The sequence below is a fragment of the Dromaius novaehollandiae genome, chromosome 9 (assembly GCF_036370855.1).
Source record: "Dromaius novaehollandiae isolate bDroNov1 chromosome 9, bDroNov1.hap1, whole genome shotgun sequence".
Classification (NCBI taxonomy): domain Eukaryota; kingdom Metazoa; phylum Chordata; class Aves; order Casuariiformes; family Dromaiidae; genus Dromaius; species Dromaius novaehollandiae.
In genome coordinates, this window is record NC_088106.1 from 22,001,307 (window position 1) to 22,021,817 (window position 20,511).

General features: G+C 36.3%; 1 protein-coding gene across 3 annotated transcripts in view; it reads right to left on the reverse strand.

The window, feature by feature from the left end:
- Positions 1-3,275: 3,275 nt before the first annotated feature.
- Positions 3,276-20,511, reverse strand: part of ACSL3 (acyl-CoA synthetase long chain family member 3) — a 57,511-nt gene continuing 40,275 nt past the window's right edge. For 2 of the 3 annotated variants that reach the window (XM_064516924.1, XM_064516923.1), the window contains 6 exons: positions 19,694-19,866; positions 18,349-18,423; positions 16,804-16,995; positions 15,511-15,625; positions 10,682-10,839; positions 3,276-7,578 (listed from right to left, as the gene is read on the reverse strand). In XM_064516924.1, coding sequence (XP_064372994.1) covers positions 7,415-7,578; positions 10,682-10,839; positions 15,511-15,625; positions 16,804-16,995; positions 18,349-18,423; positions 19,694-19,866 — 877 coding nt within the window. In that variant the 3' untranslated portion in view covers positions 3,276-7,414. Of the gene's footprint in view, positions 7,579-10,681; positions 10,840-11,042; positions 11,237-15,510; positions 15,626-16,803; positions 16,996-18,348; positions 18,424-19,693; positions 19,867-20,511 lie in introns of those variants that run through there. The other variant, XR_010390515.1, reaches the window with a different exon arrangement.

A 20,511-nucleotide genomic window follows, 5' to 3' on the forward strand; every position in this document is an offset into this window, starting at 1 on the left:
ACTAGAAGTTACCTTCACAAGAATCCTAACTAGTCTTCCTCCAAAGGGTAGTTTTGCTTTCTCTTTTCCTCTTTTCTAAACATTAGACTTGTGAAAAAAATAGCTGAGCTAGCTGGGAAGGAGTCACATGGAGTTCAGATAGGCGTAGCCAACTAGCACTTTTTTAAATGAGTAGGGAGAGAAAAGGCTCTAAGCTTCTTTCTTGTCTACATTCTGCTTGTTTTCTGATGTTTCCTTTTCCCCCCAAAACCTCTCCATTCCTCAGACAGAAAACATGAAGGCACACAGCTGCTTAAAAGATATTTCCTTTTAAGAAGGGCTAGCTCTAGGACAAGAAACACGTGGAGACTGAACTGAGAGCTGTACTCTGTAAACTTGCATTGCTTTGCCCTATGTAATTCTTAGGGCTAACCCTGTCAAGATTTAACTTACAGCAGGTTAAGCTACACAGCTTTCAGCAAGGAAGATGTTGGCGAGCAAAGGTTTCTTGGAGGGTTTCAGCTGACAGTAGAAACTGGCAGGAGTCTTGTTATTATCAATTCCTTTAGACAGTATCAATTCCTTCATGTAGCCTAGTGTCATCTGTCACAGAACTGTTGGGGTTGGCAGGCACCTCTGGAGACCATCTGGTCCTACCCCCTGCTCAAACAAGTCAACTAGAGCAGGTTGCCCATGACTGTGTCCAGTTGGAGTATCTCCAATGATGGAGAGGCCACAACCTCCCTGGGCAACCTCTTCCAGTGCTCAACCACCCTCACATTTTATTTCATATTCTGATGGAATAACTTGGCTCTTTTCAGTCCTTCACTTGTCTTCGTCTGAGAGAAATTCTTCCTTAAGCAAAGTGGCAAGCAAAGAGCCATGTCATGGCTCACATGGCATGCTCCAATTACAGGTTCCCTTCCATCCCTTTTGCAAAGCCTGCTAAAACATCAGAATTAACACCATTATTCCACATATTCTTTGATGGAAAGAAAATGAACACAAAAAAGAGGCCGAGTTGCTAAATGGACAAGAATAAGCTTAAAAATAATGTTTCTAAAATTAAATAGAAGGTTTCAGATTTTTTTATTTTAACTGTATAACATGGTCAAGTTTACTGTAAACTCTGGGTTTTACAGTGCACAGCTAGTGCAGCAGCCCTCAGCAGGCTTCTTCCTGCTGGCTCTATTATCTTTGGCTGGCTCAACCTGGATTAGCAAAATCCTTCAAAAACAGAACAAAGATTAGACTTTGATACCCAAGTACTTTCTTCTCTAGGGCTTATTCTTGGGTTTTCAATTTTCTCATCTCTGGCACCTCAGAAGTTAGGTGAAAACTGCTCAATCCTTTCCTCCTGAACAAGAAGAATTTTTACTAATTACTTCCCCAGTATACAGGAAAGGCATAGTATCATCTTTTCCCCTAGTTTGCTGAGTGCAGATATATTCGCTTTATGCACAAGACTTCTGGGGGAAAAGAGCAGTAATTTTACAGAGCATTTGCTTTTCATCTTCTCTTGCCTGCAACAGAACTTTTAAAATAGGACAGTACAAAAACTCCCTCCATCTGGTTACAACTGGCTGGCAGGCCCAGATACAACCTGTTACTTACTAAAGCAGCAAGGCAATTTCCAAATTGTTAACATGTGGTGGCATGTAAAGTACAGCAACAGTTCCATACATAGAGCACATATGTCATTCCTGGTCTAACTTTTATTGTCATTATATTTCTGCGTGTATACAATTTCCATTAAGATTTTCAGAAATATTCTTCCTAAGTATTAAAGGAAAATTTCATTTCTTTTATAATTATATAATTTTATAGTTGACTCACTGTTTTTCAGCTCTTTAGGTTTTCCCTTTCCCTGCTGTCTCCTCTGGATTCTTCTGGTGTTGATAACCACAGCAATTTAGGCCTTCAACTTTTTAGCTGTAATCTTCTTGTATCTATTATTCTGATCCAATCTAATGGTTTCCTTAGCACAATATTTTCTGAAAACTAAGGTTCCTAAAACAGTTACATATGTATCCTTTCTGAAATTAGCCACTATAATAGTTTAGAACTGCTTGCTTCTCTTTATTTTATCCAAGAGTCTCCCAAAGGGATTTTAGCAACTGTTGATGCCTTAGGAAAATCAATTAAAATGTGTCATATTATCCTAAATGAATTTAAAACAAAAAAATTCAGTCTTAGAGGGAAAGAAAACAAATAACTTTGAATACAACCAAAAATCGGGAGGAAGCTGGAGCCTTCTCATGGCTGATTACAAAGATAAAGACCAGCTATTCCGCAGGGAAAGTTTGACATTTAGCCAGCACTACAGCTGTATGAATCCAGGGAACTTGTAAATGAAAAGAAAAGAAAAAGGAGGCATCTAGTAAGTTGAGATGCCTACAGGTTGGGTTGCTGTAAGCAACAGTTTGTGGGCTTGTAATCACAACCTTAAATTTAAGTGCTCAGCATCTTATAAAGTTGAATTGCAAGCATATAACATTACTTTGGGATCTTACCCCTCATCCCACAACCCCTCTGAAAATCTAACACTGAAAGCAAGTGGTAGCACACTTAGATAGACAGTAAAAAACATCAGAACCTTACAGCTTTATGCAAGATGCCACCATAGTTGGTGCTCTTAAGAGGGTAAATAGTAGAGCATATGCAAATAAAATAGACAAAATGAGAAAGTAAACTTTACTGTAGTCAAAAACTAATCATATAATTAACTTTCCTGCATTCATCTTAAAATTATCACATTTATCTTGATTTGACAGGATTGGAAATTCTAGCTTCAAAGAAATGAGTTGATTAAATTTCCCCTATATTAGATATCATTTTTTTTTAACCTTCAAACTGGTGAGCCTTGCATGGAAGGGTGACTATTACCTAATCCAAAGATACACACTCACTGTCAACAGCATTAACACATAGAAGCAATATCCACATAGCAGTATCTGTATAACACAAGTGGCCAAGCAGCATATTCAGTACCTGCAAAGCACAAGCACATGAGTATTAGCATAGAGATTTGTCAAGACATCAAAACACACAGTGCAGAAATGGAGCCATTTGCAAAAAGATTCCCAGTAATGTGAGACAGGAAGCAAAATGAAAGGACATACCACCAAACTGATTTCTCTGATAATGCAACATCTTGAACTACCCTAATCCATTACCATTCTTAAAAATGGAATCATATCAATAGCTAAATATAAGTTCAAGTCCACAAAATTCACTAATTTACAACTGTAAGTTATCTAAACTCAGATTGATGAAAAATGAAATGCCATTTAAAATGAGGTTTAGGGCCTAATTTGCAAAATTAATTTATTTTGAAACATGATGTCCAATTACAAATAAATAATTCATACAATATAACTGAATTATGATATACAATGTTCAGGCAGTTCATAATAACAACCAAGTTCACAATGAAAATGAGTTTACGTTAAATAACCAATTACAATAATATACAACTGGTCATTCAATTAACTTTTTAGCCTGGTCCAACGCATATGTTATTTGAAGGTGATTGTTCCTTTTACCAGTAAAGACACAGATCTACACAATTTTATAACAAGTCCAAAGGAGTTAATACATCACGTTAATAAAAAATAAAAATGCTGCATCACATAGCCTAAATGCAATTTTAGTAAAGAATAAAAACTTGTCAATTTTAGCAGGATAAAGGTTATTGCAAAGGAGTCTCACGTCCTATAGCAATTGCTGCACAAATTTACAAGTTTTATAGCATGTTTTTATGTATACTTTCAATTCCATACATTTCTCTGCATCCTAACTATAAAACCAGTAACATGTAGGTATGTATTATGTTCTTAGTCTCAATTGCACATTGTTTTCCACTTTCATTTCAGCAAAACATTTTACTGCTGAGAAGATACAGCTTCCCATTGAGGTACAGTCTTTCTTCTGTATGTAAACTGCAATAGTAGCAGCATCAGTAAACTTGCAAGGTCTTTCTGGCTTGTAATTTTTAATTTCCTAACATATTCCAGAAACACTATTCTCTGCAAAGAACACTTACAACATCTAGATTGAAGTTAGCCTGATATCCTGGAATATTTTTTAAAATAATCGTAAGAATTAAAAAGAGATTCAGTGCATCCTTGGAATTTCTAGGTCAGTCAGTTGTTGTTTTTTTGTAATGGAATATATTTTAATGCTATGTAAATTTTCACAACAGAATAAGTAGCTACAATTCCCAATGATTCAGAATCCTGGGAAGTCATATTTACAAATGTTTTGTCAAAAAGCACCCCTCTCCTTTAGGGCCCTTCAGGTACAGTATATACCCTTTATTCTTATACTCAGAAAGACTGTTTAAAAGTTACAGCTCTTTTCATTACAGAAGTCACCACATGATGGAGACTGCTACTTCTAACTGTGCACTTTTCCTAATTTACTCTAGAGCTGTCCACAGCATTTAGGACACGTGAAATACATTCCATCAGGCTTTTTTGTTCTTCTTGTTACACTGGAGATCGGAAGACAAAAAAAAAAAAAAAAAAAAAAAAAAAAAAAAAAAAAGATAACAGAAAAAACTCCTGGCTGTCATGTCATGCATCCATGCAGGTACCATCAGGATTTCAACAAACTCCCCTGAAGTGTTCTGCTCAACACTGCAAGAGCACAGTGTGAGAACATGGTGCCAAACTATCAAATAGGCATATAAGCCTACAGGACTAAGGCTGCCAAAGCAAGGAAGCCCTGTATCTGAACAGCAACTGTGTTATCTTCCCACTATAGCCCTGGTCACTTAGCGTAATCTTATCTCTTCTGAGAGGTGTGGACATCCACTGGACAAGTGGCCTCAACAGGACTTGAAAGTACTCAGAATGTAGCAGGATTAAACTCTAAGTTTTGTTATAGTTTGAGAGAAATAGATACTTACCAAAAATATTTTAAGCCCATACATATATTGTAAAGGCCTTTTTATCTTCAATGTTGAGGCTAGAATTATTAAACTTGCTTTGTTTTCACATATTGTAGAAAAAATAAGTGTCCAAATGAATCTGATGTCTAAAGGAGGAACTGTATCTAATCAGTTTTAAATGCATAAAAACTGAACTGAAAAAAAATCAAATGCACATTTAGACTGCAATCCAATCTTGAAATTGGGTTAGAAGGAAAATGCAAAATACTTCCAAACCATTTTAAAGTACCTATTTTTTTATGCAATTTATCGAAAAATGCATCTAAATTCTTAGCAGAATAAAATACTAATTTCAGATCCCTTCTGAATTAATCAAGAGGCAGATTTCCTTTAAATCTGCTGCCAATGCAGCAAGTGATATACGCAGTACTTCAGCAATTTATTAATTTTCACCAAAATCAAAAAAATTTAACAATCCTGTGCTGAGTGCAAACCGTTTATGAAAACTGATGGAGTGCAGACAGATATTTAAGTATTATTAATGCCTAGTATACTGTATGACATTTCCCTACAGACTTGGCAGTTTCCACATACTGATTCTTCAGTCATTTTCCGACATTAGTTTTGCCTCTACTTGTCAGAAGTTTATATTCATGATCTAAATATTTGAAGGCATTAATCTCATAAACGTGGTTCTGATTTCTTTTCGTTGTTTATATTCCATTTGACAAATTAAACCAAAGTTCACCAAACAGTAATAGTTTTTTCCACAGACAGCAGCAGGGGAAATCCATGGACAGTAGGTGCAACAATAACTTAACGTAGAAGATAGCAAAAACCTTCTCATTATTTTACCCAAATTAAAGTAAATACAGGGAACCTACTTGATGACTTTCATCTCCAATAGAACTGCTTTCTACAACTGATAGAATAATTTAAATATTTCAGAATTTGTATTTTAATGAGAATTTCCTTATCAAAACATCTCCCAAAATTCCCATGTCAAAACTTCACAAACGTTAACAGCATCAATTCCCTCCTGCAAACAAAGTTTCTGCTGTTCAGAATTGCTGTATGTTACCATGGCATAGCATTAAGACCTTGATTCTTAGTACTACAAGTAAATAAAATACACACAACAGTATCTCCAAATTAAAGCCCTTTGAGTATTTACTCCAAAGTTTACTGATGTATACCTTTTCACATTCTCACTGTAACCCTGATTAAAGTATTCTTTCTACATATATTTTGAAAATAAAATTCACATCTGCAACAAATCTAAAGGCTCTCATTTAAGACCTGAAGAGGCTCCACCGCTCTTGAAACAACATTGACATATCTATGGTAAAACAGAAATTGAGACTCCTTCCCAAAGTAAGAAATTTGAGTGTAACAAATAAACCAGGTAACATAAACATGACTGGTTGACAAATAATTCCAATAAGTTTTTAAAGCAAAAAATGCTGAACAAAAGAACACAAAAGTAAGAGGGAGATTTTTAATGGCACAAAGGGCAGCTAGGCACCATGGAAGCTAAGAACGTAACTGTCATTATGACTTTAAAAATCCCCTCCAAAGCATTTGGGTTGCAGCTAGAACAGGATTCTTATCACAGTTTTAGAAACAACAAAAGAACAAACTGGTGTGTTGTCTAAATCTAATGAAAAAAAGAGACAATTTGTTACAGTCCCTGTACTAAAAAGACATTTCCAAACTTAGCGTTAAGCGAAATTAATTCCAAGAGTTCTTACCAGCTCTGAATAATTCAACTATTGTATGAAATGGTCTTAAGATATTTCAAAAAGTAATTCCTGTATTCTGTATTCCAAGGTGAGACTTTTGCTGCATTAATAGCATTTTTTGTGTTAAATAAGCTTTAACTAACACCTGCCAGAGTACCTGCCTTTATGCGGAGCTGTGCCTTGACCATCTTTTCATTTCAGATAAAAATAAAAACAAGCATTAGGCACATATTAAAGGTGTATTACACAAGCTGGAATGTCACACATTTTCTTCCCTCAGTTTTACACAGAACAATGGCACAGCAGCAAATAACCTGGTCCTCTGTTCAGCAGTGATCAAATTTATAAGCATTTTCAATTTACATAATTTCACAACATCCATACCTTCTTATATTTAAATAATTAGGTAAAAAAGGCCCCCAGTATAACCATTTTTTTCTATAGCCAAGTTCTCTGTATATACATCCAAACTTTAAGATACAAACAAAACATTATACAGGATTTATAAACGTTTAAAAACTTGAGGCTTCAAAATCATGGTTTCCCAAAAAGACTTAGGAAAACCCACACACTGACAAGGTAGCAGAGAAAACTGGAAAAAAAGGAGACAGACACAAGTTTGCTGCCGTAACATTTTACTAAACTTGTCAGTCATAATGGTGGTGTTATCAGAAGTAACAGTTTAAGCTGCAAATGAGGAATGGTGGTTTTCTGTGTTGATCTCAAGTGTTGAGACAGGTGATTCAAGTATTTCCTATTTGATCCAAGCTCACTGTAGCAAAGTGGTGCAGAAAAAGAATTATTTTACATTTTTTCCATACATTCGATCAATGTCCACTTGATAGTATGCTGTAAGCTCTTTGCGTTTTAGTTTGAATGCATCTGTCACTAAGCCAGTCTCAGGGGTCCAAGGATCAGGGCTCAAACGAATTTTAACTGGTATTTCAAATTTCTCCAGATTAGCTGTAAAAACAAACATTTTTAATAAAAGATTTAAAATGTAACCATTTTTTCATAAATAACCATAAAGAGGAGGAACCATATTCTCACACAGAAAAGTACGTGATGTGAACAAAGAAGTGCTCCTCAAACCCCCCATGGTTAGCTCCAAAAACCTCAGTGTGGCCACAAGCAGAGACACAGAATCTATCAGTAATTATTCTCCAGTTCCCACAGAAATATTGAAATAAACCCCAGATGTTTGGGTAGCTGTGCTGCTCCCTAACTTAAGAAATGCCTGAATGCGTGAAGACAACTTCCTCAAAATATAAGTTGTCATGTTAGTGCCACAATACTCATCTTCTGGAGATAATAAAAAGTCATAAAATCCCTACTATATATGCTGCAAAAATTTTTTTGCATTTTTTTTCCTGATAGTCCTAAAAAGTTCAAGAAGAGTAAGTTCATACAGTAGCCACTTCCCTTATTGAAATGGCCCCCCAGTCCACGTATTATACATTTAGCACAGAGCAGTATTTAATTGCAAGAGCTTCTGCTATAGTTTCAGACACAACAGAAGAAAAACAACCCTAAGAAAATTAATCACCAGATGGGCTAAATTAAAGAAAAAATCTATTTTCAGATTAAATGGAAAAAATTTCCACAGATACATAATTATACTTTGCAATGTAACATTTTTAGATTTCTTCCTGCTTATGTTATTCCCCTTGACACTGCATCACTTCCACTCAAAATGCTTATATTCACCTTTCCTCAAGCAATTTTAAGACTGTGATTCCAGTTCAAAGTGTGGAAAAATCATTTCATTTATTTATACAAAGTTACTCAGCTGATGAATGTTTAGGGCTGAGGCCTTAGGTCCATGTTTCAGTTCCAGAGTCATACCTAGTTGAGAAGTTTCCCATCCACTTATCCTTGACCCCATGCCACATCTCACCTGTGCCAGTACAACTGTTTGTGAGACTGCCTTATAACCCATAACATCAATCAACAGGTTTTTCCAACCAGATCATTTTGGTGGTTTGGTTTATAGTGCAGAAAATACACAAAGAATTACTTCAGCAAAACTGCAGTGGTGATAAACAAAGCAAGTTTTATTGCAGAAGATAATGTAACATCGAACCACATCCTAATACATTGGGTCTACCTTTTAAATTCTGAACCAGGCCACATCACAGAAAGAGCAATCATAGACAAAGCTTCTTTCTCACTCACCAGCAGTCTGCTGCCACAATGATGTCCTCCATAGAGAGGAAGATGGTGCCAAATACAACAGAACTTACGGACTTGCAAAAGCAATACATTAAGGATTTGTCTGCATGGACACATTATGAAAGAAGCTTAAGAGTAAGTTTAACACGGTACCTACTCTGTACTAGCTTCCTCTGAGGATGTTTACTCACACTAATAACAGCTTCTTCAATTGCACAAAGGTAATCTTAATGAAGAAAAACATTGTCCAACTTGGAAAGCTACCATAAGAAACAACCGTTCCAAATGCCATTGCTTTATAGGAAGCTTTAATTTAAAGCCATGCCTTAATTTTTAGCTAAATGTTTTATTTTTTCCATGCACAATTCTAACTTGCTTCAGATAGCATCCAGAAAATAACAGGACATGTACAAAGCAATTAACAGATAGCTTTGCACAGCATCCTCTATTAGGCACATGCCAAACACATGCAACTGTACCAGCAAAGGGGACCCCTAATCCTTTGTTGAACCATCAAATCACTTTTTTTGGGTGTGCGCACACACAGAAGTAAAATGGACTAGTGATGTGTGGCAAGGAAAAATGTCTGCCAGTGTTAAGATGAGAATGCACTCCTCGTAAGAGTGTGCTCCAGTAACAGAAGTCTGCAAATATACTAACCAAAGAGTTTAAGATATTCACAGGCAACCTGGAAAAGAGATGAGGATGAACAAGATAAAGACTGTTAGAAGTATAAAATTATCTAGGGTTGTAAAGATGAGAGTAAACTGCAAAGAGCTGCATAAGGACCTCCTAATACTGAGTTACTGCAAAATAAAACACCAAAAGACATTCAATGCAGACAAATGTAAAAGAATGAATATGACAACAAAACACCCACAATGACGACTTAAGAAACATCTCGTGGTCATAACTGACGGTTGTATGAAAAAAGCTCAGTGCTTAGTAATGGTCAAAAGCAAAAAACAAGGCAGAAATTATTATTAAAAAAATCCACAAACAAACAAAATATCACCGTGCCACTGTATAATTCTGCGCTAGAATAGCTAAATACACTATGACCAGTTAGCCTGAAAAACGAAACAACTGAGGTGGAAGTAAATAGACACTGAAAAAAAATCATGACTGCCACTGTGACTATTCACTGTCTCTTCCAATGCAAGAACTCGGGAGAATCAAATTAAACTAACAGGCAGCACGATTAAAACAAACGAGGCATTTCTTCACATTACCACAGTTGAGCTGTGCAAGTCTGCCACAAGATGCTATGGATACTGATACATGATATTTAGATGACTTTAAAATGTGACTAGCATAGTTAAGAGAAGAAAAGTCTACCAAAAATTAAGTGTGAAGACGCTACTTTCAGTTTAGGAAGTCCCAAAGATACAAGTCACTGCAGGCTAGGAGAGCCTGTATCAGTGGACTTATTTCAATCGTTTATGCAAAGGTATGCAGCATGTGTAAGACTGTGGCAGCCAAGGCACCCTCAGGGTACTGGTAGATACATCATGGATCTAGACAAGACCCAGATTCTTCTGGACCAACAGCTGGAGACCAAGAAGATACTATAGGATATCTTAATGAACACCAGAAACTCGTTTTTTGGGGAACTTAACTGAGCTTGGCATGTTTGCCCTTTTCTTGTACTCTTCCCTCAGTTAGTGGCCCCAGTGCAAGGGGCAGAAGGCTTTAAAGGCTATGTGGACCAAAACGGCTGACCCAGTACTCTGACCCACATGATTTTGGTTTTTTATAAGAAAGTTCACTTCATATATATTTTGTGAAGGCATAACAAAATATATATGCATAAGGATGTATTTTTTAGAGCATACGCTTATGTTTTATACACGTTACTCTCCACAAGGAAAATACTAACTACCTGGCTACTCACCTGCCATGGCAGCCTCAGTTAGCACCTTCAGTACCTCTTTTTCCATCTCAGGACTGTTACAGATCTCTTCCCAGGTTCCTTTAAATCCTTTCTTTCGAGCTAGTTCTGCAAGCTCCTTTTGATTTGGCACAACAAATCCAATGACATAAGAATGGAAACTGAGAAGTATAAAATACTTTAGTATGAATTTTGTAAAGTTAACAAGACCTCAGAAATAACATTTGAAGTTGGACAATTTGCATTTCACACAGATATATTGCTCTTTAGCAGTTGCCTTTTGTTCACCTGATAATCTCTTCAAAGTCTCTCATAGAAATTACTTCTGCCTGCTTAAAAGTAAGTAGAAAGAGAAGTTACTTACCTTACAACAACTGGATTGCTTCAAGGTGTGCTTTCCATATGCATATTCCACTGTGCCTCATAGTCAAAGCTTTGGGGAAGCAGTACCCATACGATGTCAATGCACCCTGCCTCTCCTCATGTTTTGCATCCTGGAATGAAGACTGGTGTGCGGCTTCCCTACCTCAGTTTCCTCTCAACTGCAGAATTCAGTTACTGTAGAGGAGTAGAGGACTGCAGTGAAGAGCGGTTGGAGAGCAGGTTGTGGAATGAGCATATGTACAACACATCTTAAAGAATGCCCGTTTCTGTAAGGTAAGCAGCTTCTCTTTCCCTTTCAAGGGATTGTCCATAGGCTCATTCAACTGTTGGAAATCTTGGTCTGATATGCCTACAACATATGGAGGTGTGATCTCAAAGCCTTTGCAAAACCCTGAAGCATAATTCACACTGAAACAAATATTCAACATTTGTGAGATGGTGTAAAGTTTAGGGGAAACGTGAACAGAACCTCACAGGGAAGCTCTACACATACTAACAATGCAGATTACAGAACCAGAGAGCTGAAAGGGATCCTGGATGATAACCTAATTCATTCACCTGTCCTGAAGCTGGAAAAGCTACATCTAACAGATGTTTTTCTGATGTTGTTAAACATCAGACAAAGGCTAGTGCCAATGCTTCATTACCCTTACCACTGAGTGGCTGTTCCTCATGGCTATCCTCGCGCTTCCTTTCTGTAATTTAAGTCAGCTGAATTTTCATATAGCCAACAATCAGATGTTGATGAAGATTACTTTAGCTTATTCTTTAATGTTTCCAATATAATTTTAAAATACTAACTCCAAATACTCTCTAGGTTACTCTACACTGAAATTTTCTTGTCATCTGTATCAATTGTAATGGCCATCCGACGGCATCTTTTTGATGAAGATTGCACAAAAGCCCGTTACAAATACAGGCTTCCTTCACATCACCTGTTGACAAACTTGGCCCCTTGGCTAACTCCAAACCTTTCCTGGCCTTCCTCTTACTATGAGTGCACTTACAGAAAGACTTCATACTAGCCTTAGAATTGCTTACTACTTGCATCTCATCTTCTGTCTTTGCTTCTCTGATTTTTCTACACACTCATGCTATATTCTGAACTGAGCCCTTGTAACTTGGCCTCAGGTCTACTCCGTATATCTTTCTTGGATGTATATTAAAGCACCCAGACTCTCTTCCTGCTCCACACTTCTTGCGTTAGTATCCTGACACCTAAGAAGTCTTGGTATCACCACCTCTGCAGCCATATATTTACCTCCAGAGCATGTCTGTTCCTGACTAACCTGTGTCAAGAACAAAAACGACTCTAAACTATCTCTACTGCTGTTGCTGCTGCAGATCTTACTAACTTTCTAGCTTCTTCATCCTTGAAAGTCTTAACAATATCATGAAGGAAGCAATCTTCACAGTTATGGATTCTTAGTTATCCCCTCCATACTAAGAGATTTTGCCAGAAAGCTTCTCCTACACGAGACAACCACTAGACAACCCTCCCTTACTGTTCCTGGGATCCTACCTAAGTATGGCCCTCAGACCTAACATAAGAGACATCTATGGTGGCACTGCATGTTGGTATCATCATTTCTATTCTGTAAAGTCTGGTCCTTATCAACTCTTCATGAGCTTCCTCCTTCAAACTTCCTTGGTTTTTGCCCTATGTTTGCTCATTCCTGAAGTAACAAAACTCAGTTTCCTGAGGTGATGCTTGATATCGTGTGAGCGTGTCTTGGATAGGGGGAATACTGATAAAGTTGTGGGATCCTCTTCTGAGAGAAATCTTATTATGAATCCTTTTCAGCAAGCATTTTATTCTTTATCTCACTGAGTGTTTTGTCTGAAGCAGTCAATGAATATAATTTCTGAAGCAGTGATATTGCACAAACACTTTTGCTTTCCTGCTTCCACGTTCAGCGGAGCTTTGCACCCCAAGATTAAGGTCAAGTCACAGATTTAACCCCTTAGTAAAAGAGCAGTCTGCCCTCCTTGTCCTTTTGTTTGTGGGAGGTAAAACACCTAACAACTACAAATGAAGTACTCCTCCTGTATGAGGGATTCACTCAGGCAAAGTATAAGGAGAGACAGGATACAAGACAGGTCATAGGCACTGCTAACCAAAAGTCTCTGAGGTCACATTGCTAAGGTGAATATATACCCACAATGAAATGTGCATATGGACAATCATTCAGAGCATCTGTATTACACAGTTACTTTTACCACATTATACACACGAAAGTATTAAGAAGAAATAAAGCAACAGCAGAGAAACAACCATTAATGTACTTGAACTCTTTTAAAAACTGCTCATAGGTTTTCCTATTTTTAAATAATACTTGAGACATGGACTATCAGAGTCAAGTACCTGTCTGATGAGTGAATTTTAGTCTGTAAGAAGTCTTTCTGAATACTGGAGTAATACCATTACAGTTCTGAGACAACAGGACAAACTTGGCCAGGGCACTGTGTATACACCCAGCTGTATACATAGGAAGAATAGTGCTCTGCTGAGTCCCCCTTCTACATCTTTTGATCACATACTGGAGAAAAAATATCCTATACAGTTATAGTTCATTGTAAAGGCAGGATAAGTCCAAGAATAAATATAGCCCTTAAAAAGTTTTCACAATGAAGAACAGCTATTTGTCCTAATTTCTACTGGAAGATGAATCAGAAGACTCTTTCCTCCCTCCATTTCTTCAGACACTCAGCATACTAGATACTGTGCAAGTTAGGGGGGATATTTACAGCAATGTGGAACCAGATTAGGCCACAAATTCATTATCTTAGTTATTGAGAAGGAGCTTTGCAATCAGTAAGAAGTAGCTTATTTTACCTTTTCAAGCTCTAAATGGGCACATACTTCAAATATGTGGAGTTGACTGTCCAAGTACTATAATAAAACTTTTTTTTATTTATATGTATATATATATATAGTGTGTGTATAAATATATATTTAAAGCCTTTGTAAATGTTAAAGGCAAATGTAATTCTCAAAGAAGAATATTTAAAAAGTTATTCTGCAGAGTAAAGTCATTACCAGAGCTGAATTCTCTTGCTTACTCACTCTACGTTCATGCCCAGCTCTTGAAGAGCCAAATTCTTTCTCCAAGTTATGTTGAGAAGTATATCAAAAAATAATGGCAGTACATTTCTGCTGCACTGATCATATGACACAGTGAAGAAAAAAAAAAGAGGTCAATAAAGAAGCTACTATTAGCAAAAAGTATAAGTATGTTTCTAGTACACTGTAAATGTTTTGTTGATCTAGCAAAATTAACAGAACTTGGTAGTACAACCAGAATTTTAATCCTAGAACAGCAGAAATCACCATCTGGAATAACCTCTCTCTCCACTGACTATATACGGTACTCAGAACAGGTATGTAACTTCAGACACAAGGAGACATGACTCTCACCCAAAGGGCCAAAACCACAAATAAAAACAAATATAATGAAAGTATTCCCAGCAGCAGAATGTCCAGTGCATCTTCGGAAACCATCAAAACTTTATACTTGCATAGTGACTACTGACAATTAAGATAAAACACAGAAAACCAGGTGAACAAAAAGTTAATTTTCTACCTATTACTACTCCTGGCCTTCTTCAAAGTTATGAAGTGGGCGAGTTTTTGGCCACACTATGAATCAGAATATTTCTGATCATTCAGAAGCTACAAAATGGCTTTCCAAACATTGTACTGACAGCAAGAAACCAAGAACATCTGAAATATATTTATACATTAGACTATTGTTATGTCTATCTTATGTATAGCATATATAAGGTGGGAAATTCTAGAAATAAAAACTTAAGACATGTTTGAGCCCTCGTACGCCTAATACGGTAGTATACTCAGGAAACTGTAAGGACATTTGATGGTTGTTTATTAATTGTGTGTTCGCATAGTATTTACATAGTGTTTTATCTCAAGCTTCAATGCTTCTGCTGGTGTTCTGCAGGGACTAGGAAAGAAAAATACTTTTAATACAAAATCCAGCTTCTGGGCTGTTGGAAATTTTGTTTTTGTTTTTTTCCCTTCCTCGAATGTACAGAAGTACTCCCTCGGAAGAACAGATCACAGCTAAAAATGGCAAGGAACAAGGTGTGCTAGCACTTCCAAAGCTAATACCACTTCTGAAGTGCTCGAGGGATGTCTCTGATGAACACAAACAAAGATCAAATGTTTTTCAGATTGGGAAAAAGGGAACAAAAGAGACTCATTCTGAGTATTTTCCAAAGAATGAAGGAAAAGTTGGAAAGGGAAAAATAAAACCAGATTCCAGTTGCTTTACTTTTGATAGAAAAAGTTATTTCATCGTATTATAAATAAAATAACTTTTCAACTGGTAAAAAAAATATCCCACATTGAGTGGCACAATATTTTGTTTATGGCTTCAGTAGGACAGACAAAAGAATACAGCGATATCAAAACATGAGCTGCCTCTTACCTGCTTGCATATGCACAAATATTATCTACCAGTGGAATATTCTTCAAAGCTGCTTCTACTTTGCCAAGAGAAACATATTCTCCTGCCTGGAGTTTTACAAGGTCTTTTTTACGATCTATTGACAAAAAAGGTTTATATGTTAATTATAGAACAGAAAAGTTAGAGACATTGACTTCATCCTTTTCTGAAATGTATGTATAACTGCCAAAATGTAAGCTGACCCATGTTTGGTGAACATACCAAGCACATTTAATATCAAATTCCAAAACTGATCTGTCCCTTACCTAAATATGATCCACGTTTTAATTATATGTATTTTCTACCTTTAAAACAGCACCTTCTATATGATAGCACTAGCACATCAATGGAACACAGCTAGGATTACGTAAAAGCCAGTGTTCAGCTAGAAACATATATTTTGTGCTGTTTGGTTCAGATACTTAAGGCAGGAAACAGCATCTGGTGACATTTTATTATTTATTCTTATGTTAAAACCCTATTTAAAGAGCAACTGTCCATCTGTTATTTGAAACAACAGTCAGATTTGAAAATTAAGTCTGAATTACTTAAGCTTATTGCTTTTTTGGGGCTGTGTACAAACAGGACCACAGGGCCTTATCCACCCAGCTGTGATGGCAGCCGGACCACCTTTCCCTTGGCTCTAACACCTGTATGCTTCTTTGTGCAACCAGGCAAGGTAGTTTTGTCTTATCTGTCAGCACAAGGCAGCTGCAATGGGACCTAAGATCTGGCCCATAAAATAAAACAGATATGCTTAGTACTAAGAATTCCAGTTGCAGACCTATTTTCAAGACTAATGAGCACCCTGAATCATCCACTGACTTCAAGAAAGGCACGTGGTTGTTATTAGGATACCTATTTTTGTGCCTACAGGTGTCAAAGTATTAGAAGCTTAACACAGGCTCCTACTACAAATTATAAAATCAAACAGCTAATCTAGCTCGTCAGCCTACCTTTCTTAACTATTACTCAGTCTCACCATCACAGCTGAGTCAATGTTAAGACTGTCTTAAAAGAAAGCAATTAAAGAAATTATTTTAAAAAACAACTTTGAAAAACAGACAACTGAGGTTACATTGTTAAGATATCAGAATTTCCTTGGGAAGATATATGGTAGAGCTTTTGACCGCATGCCAAGATACGCAGATCTGCAGTTACTAACACTAGCAGCTCAGGAATACGTGCATGTGTACATTTTAAAATACATAAAATAAACACACACATATACCCACACACGCATATATGTATTTACCTAGATTTGCCATAACTCACCAATGATTTTTAGACATCCATCCTGTTGAAACTCTCCAATGTCTCCAGTATGGAGCCACCTCTGTCCATTCTCATCAACAATGAAGTCTTTTCTGGTTCGTCCTTCATTTTTGTAGTAGCCCGCAGTCACATTTTGCCCTCCAATAAGAATCTCACCTCTAGGATATGGTTTATCAGTGTTGTAATACCCACCTAAAAATACAGTTTTTATTAAGTTAATAAGAACTAAAAATATATTCCAAAGCCAGAATCCCTGTTATTTGTATTATTTAAATATAAAAATAAACCACTTTAGTAAGTCCTTTGTCAAAGATACCACTTGAAAACACTACATAAATAGTTCAGTAAGAGTAAAGACAAGTCCAATCCTTTTTGGCATATAAACAGAGATTTAACATGTGTGTTTATTAATAGTGAATTTCTCTCCCTCTCTCTCTCTCTCACACACACACACACACACACACACAAACACGTCAAATGCAACATCTGTGCAATCTTTCTTCCGAGATTAACATGCTGTATTGGTGTCATACAGCTTGAATGAAAAAAGACAGTTTTACTTCATATTTTTAGGAAAAAAACAATTCTAAAGTTTTGCATTAGCCCCTAAACTCGTCTAAGTATTACGCAGTTCTACTTTCCAATACATGAAAGCCTACAGCAAGAAGGAATTATCTAAAGAACCCTGAAACCGAATTAAACATTTTATAGAAAATCCAATAAGCTTCCATTCCATAGGCCACTGCTTTATTTATTTGATTCTTAATAATACTACGAAGATTATTTTGAAACTTCTTAATGGCAATGGGAGGCAACATACACACACTGAAGTTGAAGTCTCCTAAATCGAGCACCTCCAAGACACGACACAGAAGTCATCATACCCCCTCCTACAAGAATGTTAATCTGGATCAGAATGGGGAGGATGCTGTTTACATGTACACAATGTGCATATAACCATTACAATGTGACTTGAAAGAAATAATATAGCAAAAGAGTCATAATACAACCTATTCATAATGCCATTCACGTGTTGATAACTTCTGCCTAAATATTTGCAAGTTTAAAAATAACTGAGGAATTGATTTTATTTTTCCCCTCAAAAATCAAACCTACATAGGTAAAATAAGGAGGTAAAAAAAAAATAGTCTTTTAATTAGTACTACTGAAACACAGCAGAATAACCTTATTCTCTTGTGGAACAACAAAGTCGAGTTGGACTAACCCCATCATCTTTTTATTACCTCCTCCCAAAGTGCATGTATCAGCTTTCTGTCTTCAGATCTGAAGTTATCTAGACAACCTAGCTACTTCCTTTTCAACAAATAATAGAGGTCTTCAGCTTCCTGAAGTAAATCCTCCACCTACCTTAATATCAGCTAGCTGTTGCCTCCTGCGCCTGAGATGCATCACAAGTTAACATCGCAAGCAGCAATTTTAATTTACATGTTGGAAAGCCATGAACAGAGCAAAGCCCAATAAAGAAACAGCTCTATAAAGTTCTTGCAAATGCACTAAAATTTAATTGCGTACAGAAATTCTCACCTTCTTCCCAGTTCACTAGTTTGATTTCACAGCAGACCAAAGGTGCTCCTACTCTCCCTGTAGTGTAGTCCCAAACTAGAATTCAAGAATAAAAGCATTTTTCATAAAAAACTTCACCAGAACTGATTAGAAAAATCTTTATTGTCATGCATTTCATCTAGCAAAAATTAACTATTTATTTCTTTAGTTTAATTCTTACAACAGAACTTTCAGAACGACCAATGTATATATCAAAATAATGCAGATTAAGTCCCTATCTTGTGAAGTTAGACTGCTGTATCTACGGATACCTCCAGTCGTACCAAAATAGCCAAAGTCACTTTGACAATAAGCTGTCTACACGGATCACACTGCAGAGGTAGCATGACAACTTTAAATAGTTTTTGCTTGATTCTTTCTGAAGGAAATGGTAACCAGCAATACTTCATAACAATACAGTGATTCTGTATTTTGGTTCACTTTCCGATGTCTCAGTCCTATATTTTAATATTACTTAGCATGGAGAACAGAAAAAATAAAAAAGGAAACACTTAACTGTTCTAAGTAAAATAATTCCATCTTACCAAGAGAAACATACAAAAATTGTCTGCTTTAAGTTTCCCCTTATCCAAACAATAATGAAAATGCCTCCAAGTGATCACAACTCTGGGGTTCTAAAAAAATTCAGCTTATATGCTCCAAAAATGAGTGGGGCTAGACTTTAAGAACAGAACTGAATTAGTTAATCCTTAAAATCAGTGGTTAATTTTTTTTTTTTTTAAGCCTGGAGCTTCAGTACTCTGCGCTGTGTTTCATTATGACCAGTTTTAACTGATGCTACTGAACCAGTGAAGGACGTCACTCTGAGACTCCCTGCACATCACAGAAGGGCAGAAAAAGAGAGATCCTCAATTGTAAACAGAAGCTGCTTTTATTTATACTATAAAACAAGAAGTGGTGGGGAGAAGAATTCTTCTCTAAAGGTAAGGGTTCTCCATTCCACTATAGATGAAGGAAAATGTGTCTCATTTTCCTAAAGTATATACTAAAGTATTATCAAATATACTCATCAAAATTAGAAACTTTTTTTTTCAGTTGAACTGGTAAGCGCAATAATGTCAAAATCCCATTCATACTATTACAAGTTTCTCTGTCTCAAATGAGAACATTTGTCTTATACGTAGATCACCAAATCTAGCACAATGTGTCAGAATTAGCCCTCCCACAGTTTTATAAGTTTATGGTTACAAGTACTTCCCAGGATTTCCCAATTATTTTGGTGACAAACAAAAGGAATAAACAAAGATTATACAAGCAGAGCACTCAGTACGGATCACAGCACTCAGTAGGATGCATCAGCACCAACCATCAGTAATTGTTCCAGCTCCAGCTGACTCAGTTAGTCCATACCCCTGTCCTACAGGGCAACAGAAACAAATGTTCATAAATCGTTGAGTTGCTGCAGAGAGTGGAGCTCCTCCACAAAGCAGGATACGAATTTTTCCACCTAGCAGCATTCGTACTTTCCGGAAAATAAGGCTAAAATACAAAGAGAAGAGGATATATTTGTTGCTTAAAAACAAAACAAGGGGACTAGCTAATTTCATATTTGAACTGAAAGTTTTCACCAACTTCAGATAAATTTTATGACATTCAAGGAAAACCTGGAAGTTTTCGAAAACACAGGCACAGACTTCTAAGTTCACTTCCACATTTTAATTTGAAGATATGTAAATGTCTTGAGAAGATATATTTACTAAGACAATGAAGTTAATGATTTTCCCCTCAAATATATTTGAAATAAACTATAGAAGTTTTGTAATTATAGTATCTTCTAGTCTCACTTCTGTGAAAACATGAAATCTACACATATCTATAGGAATACATTTTCCATCTTGCCCACAGAATGTATAAAACCATTATTAAGGTCTAGATGGAAATAATACAATGAAAATAAATCTCCAATCAGCTACAAGTTAAATAAATGATACTGATAAATCATATCAGTAAATATGATTAAAAAAACTATTTCTTTTATACCTCATTCAGATTTCTTAGTGTCTGATTCAAAGTCTAAACATAGAAACAAAAAACACACACACACACACACACACACACACACACACAAAAAATCAGATTTTGATCATGTGGTAAGGCTTAGATGAGTATATTTTTTGGTGCCAT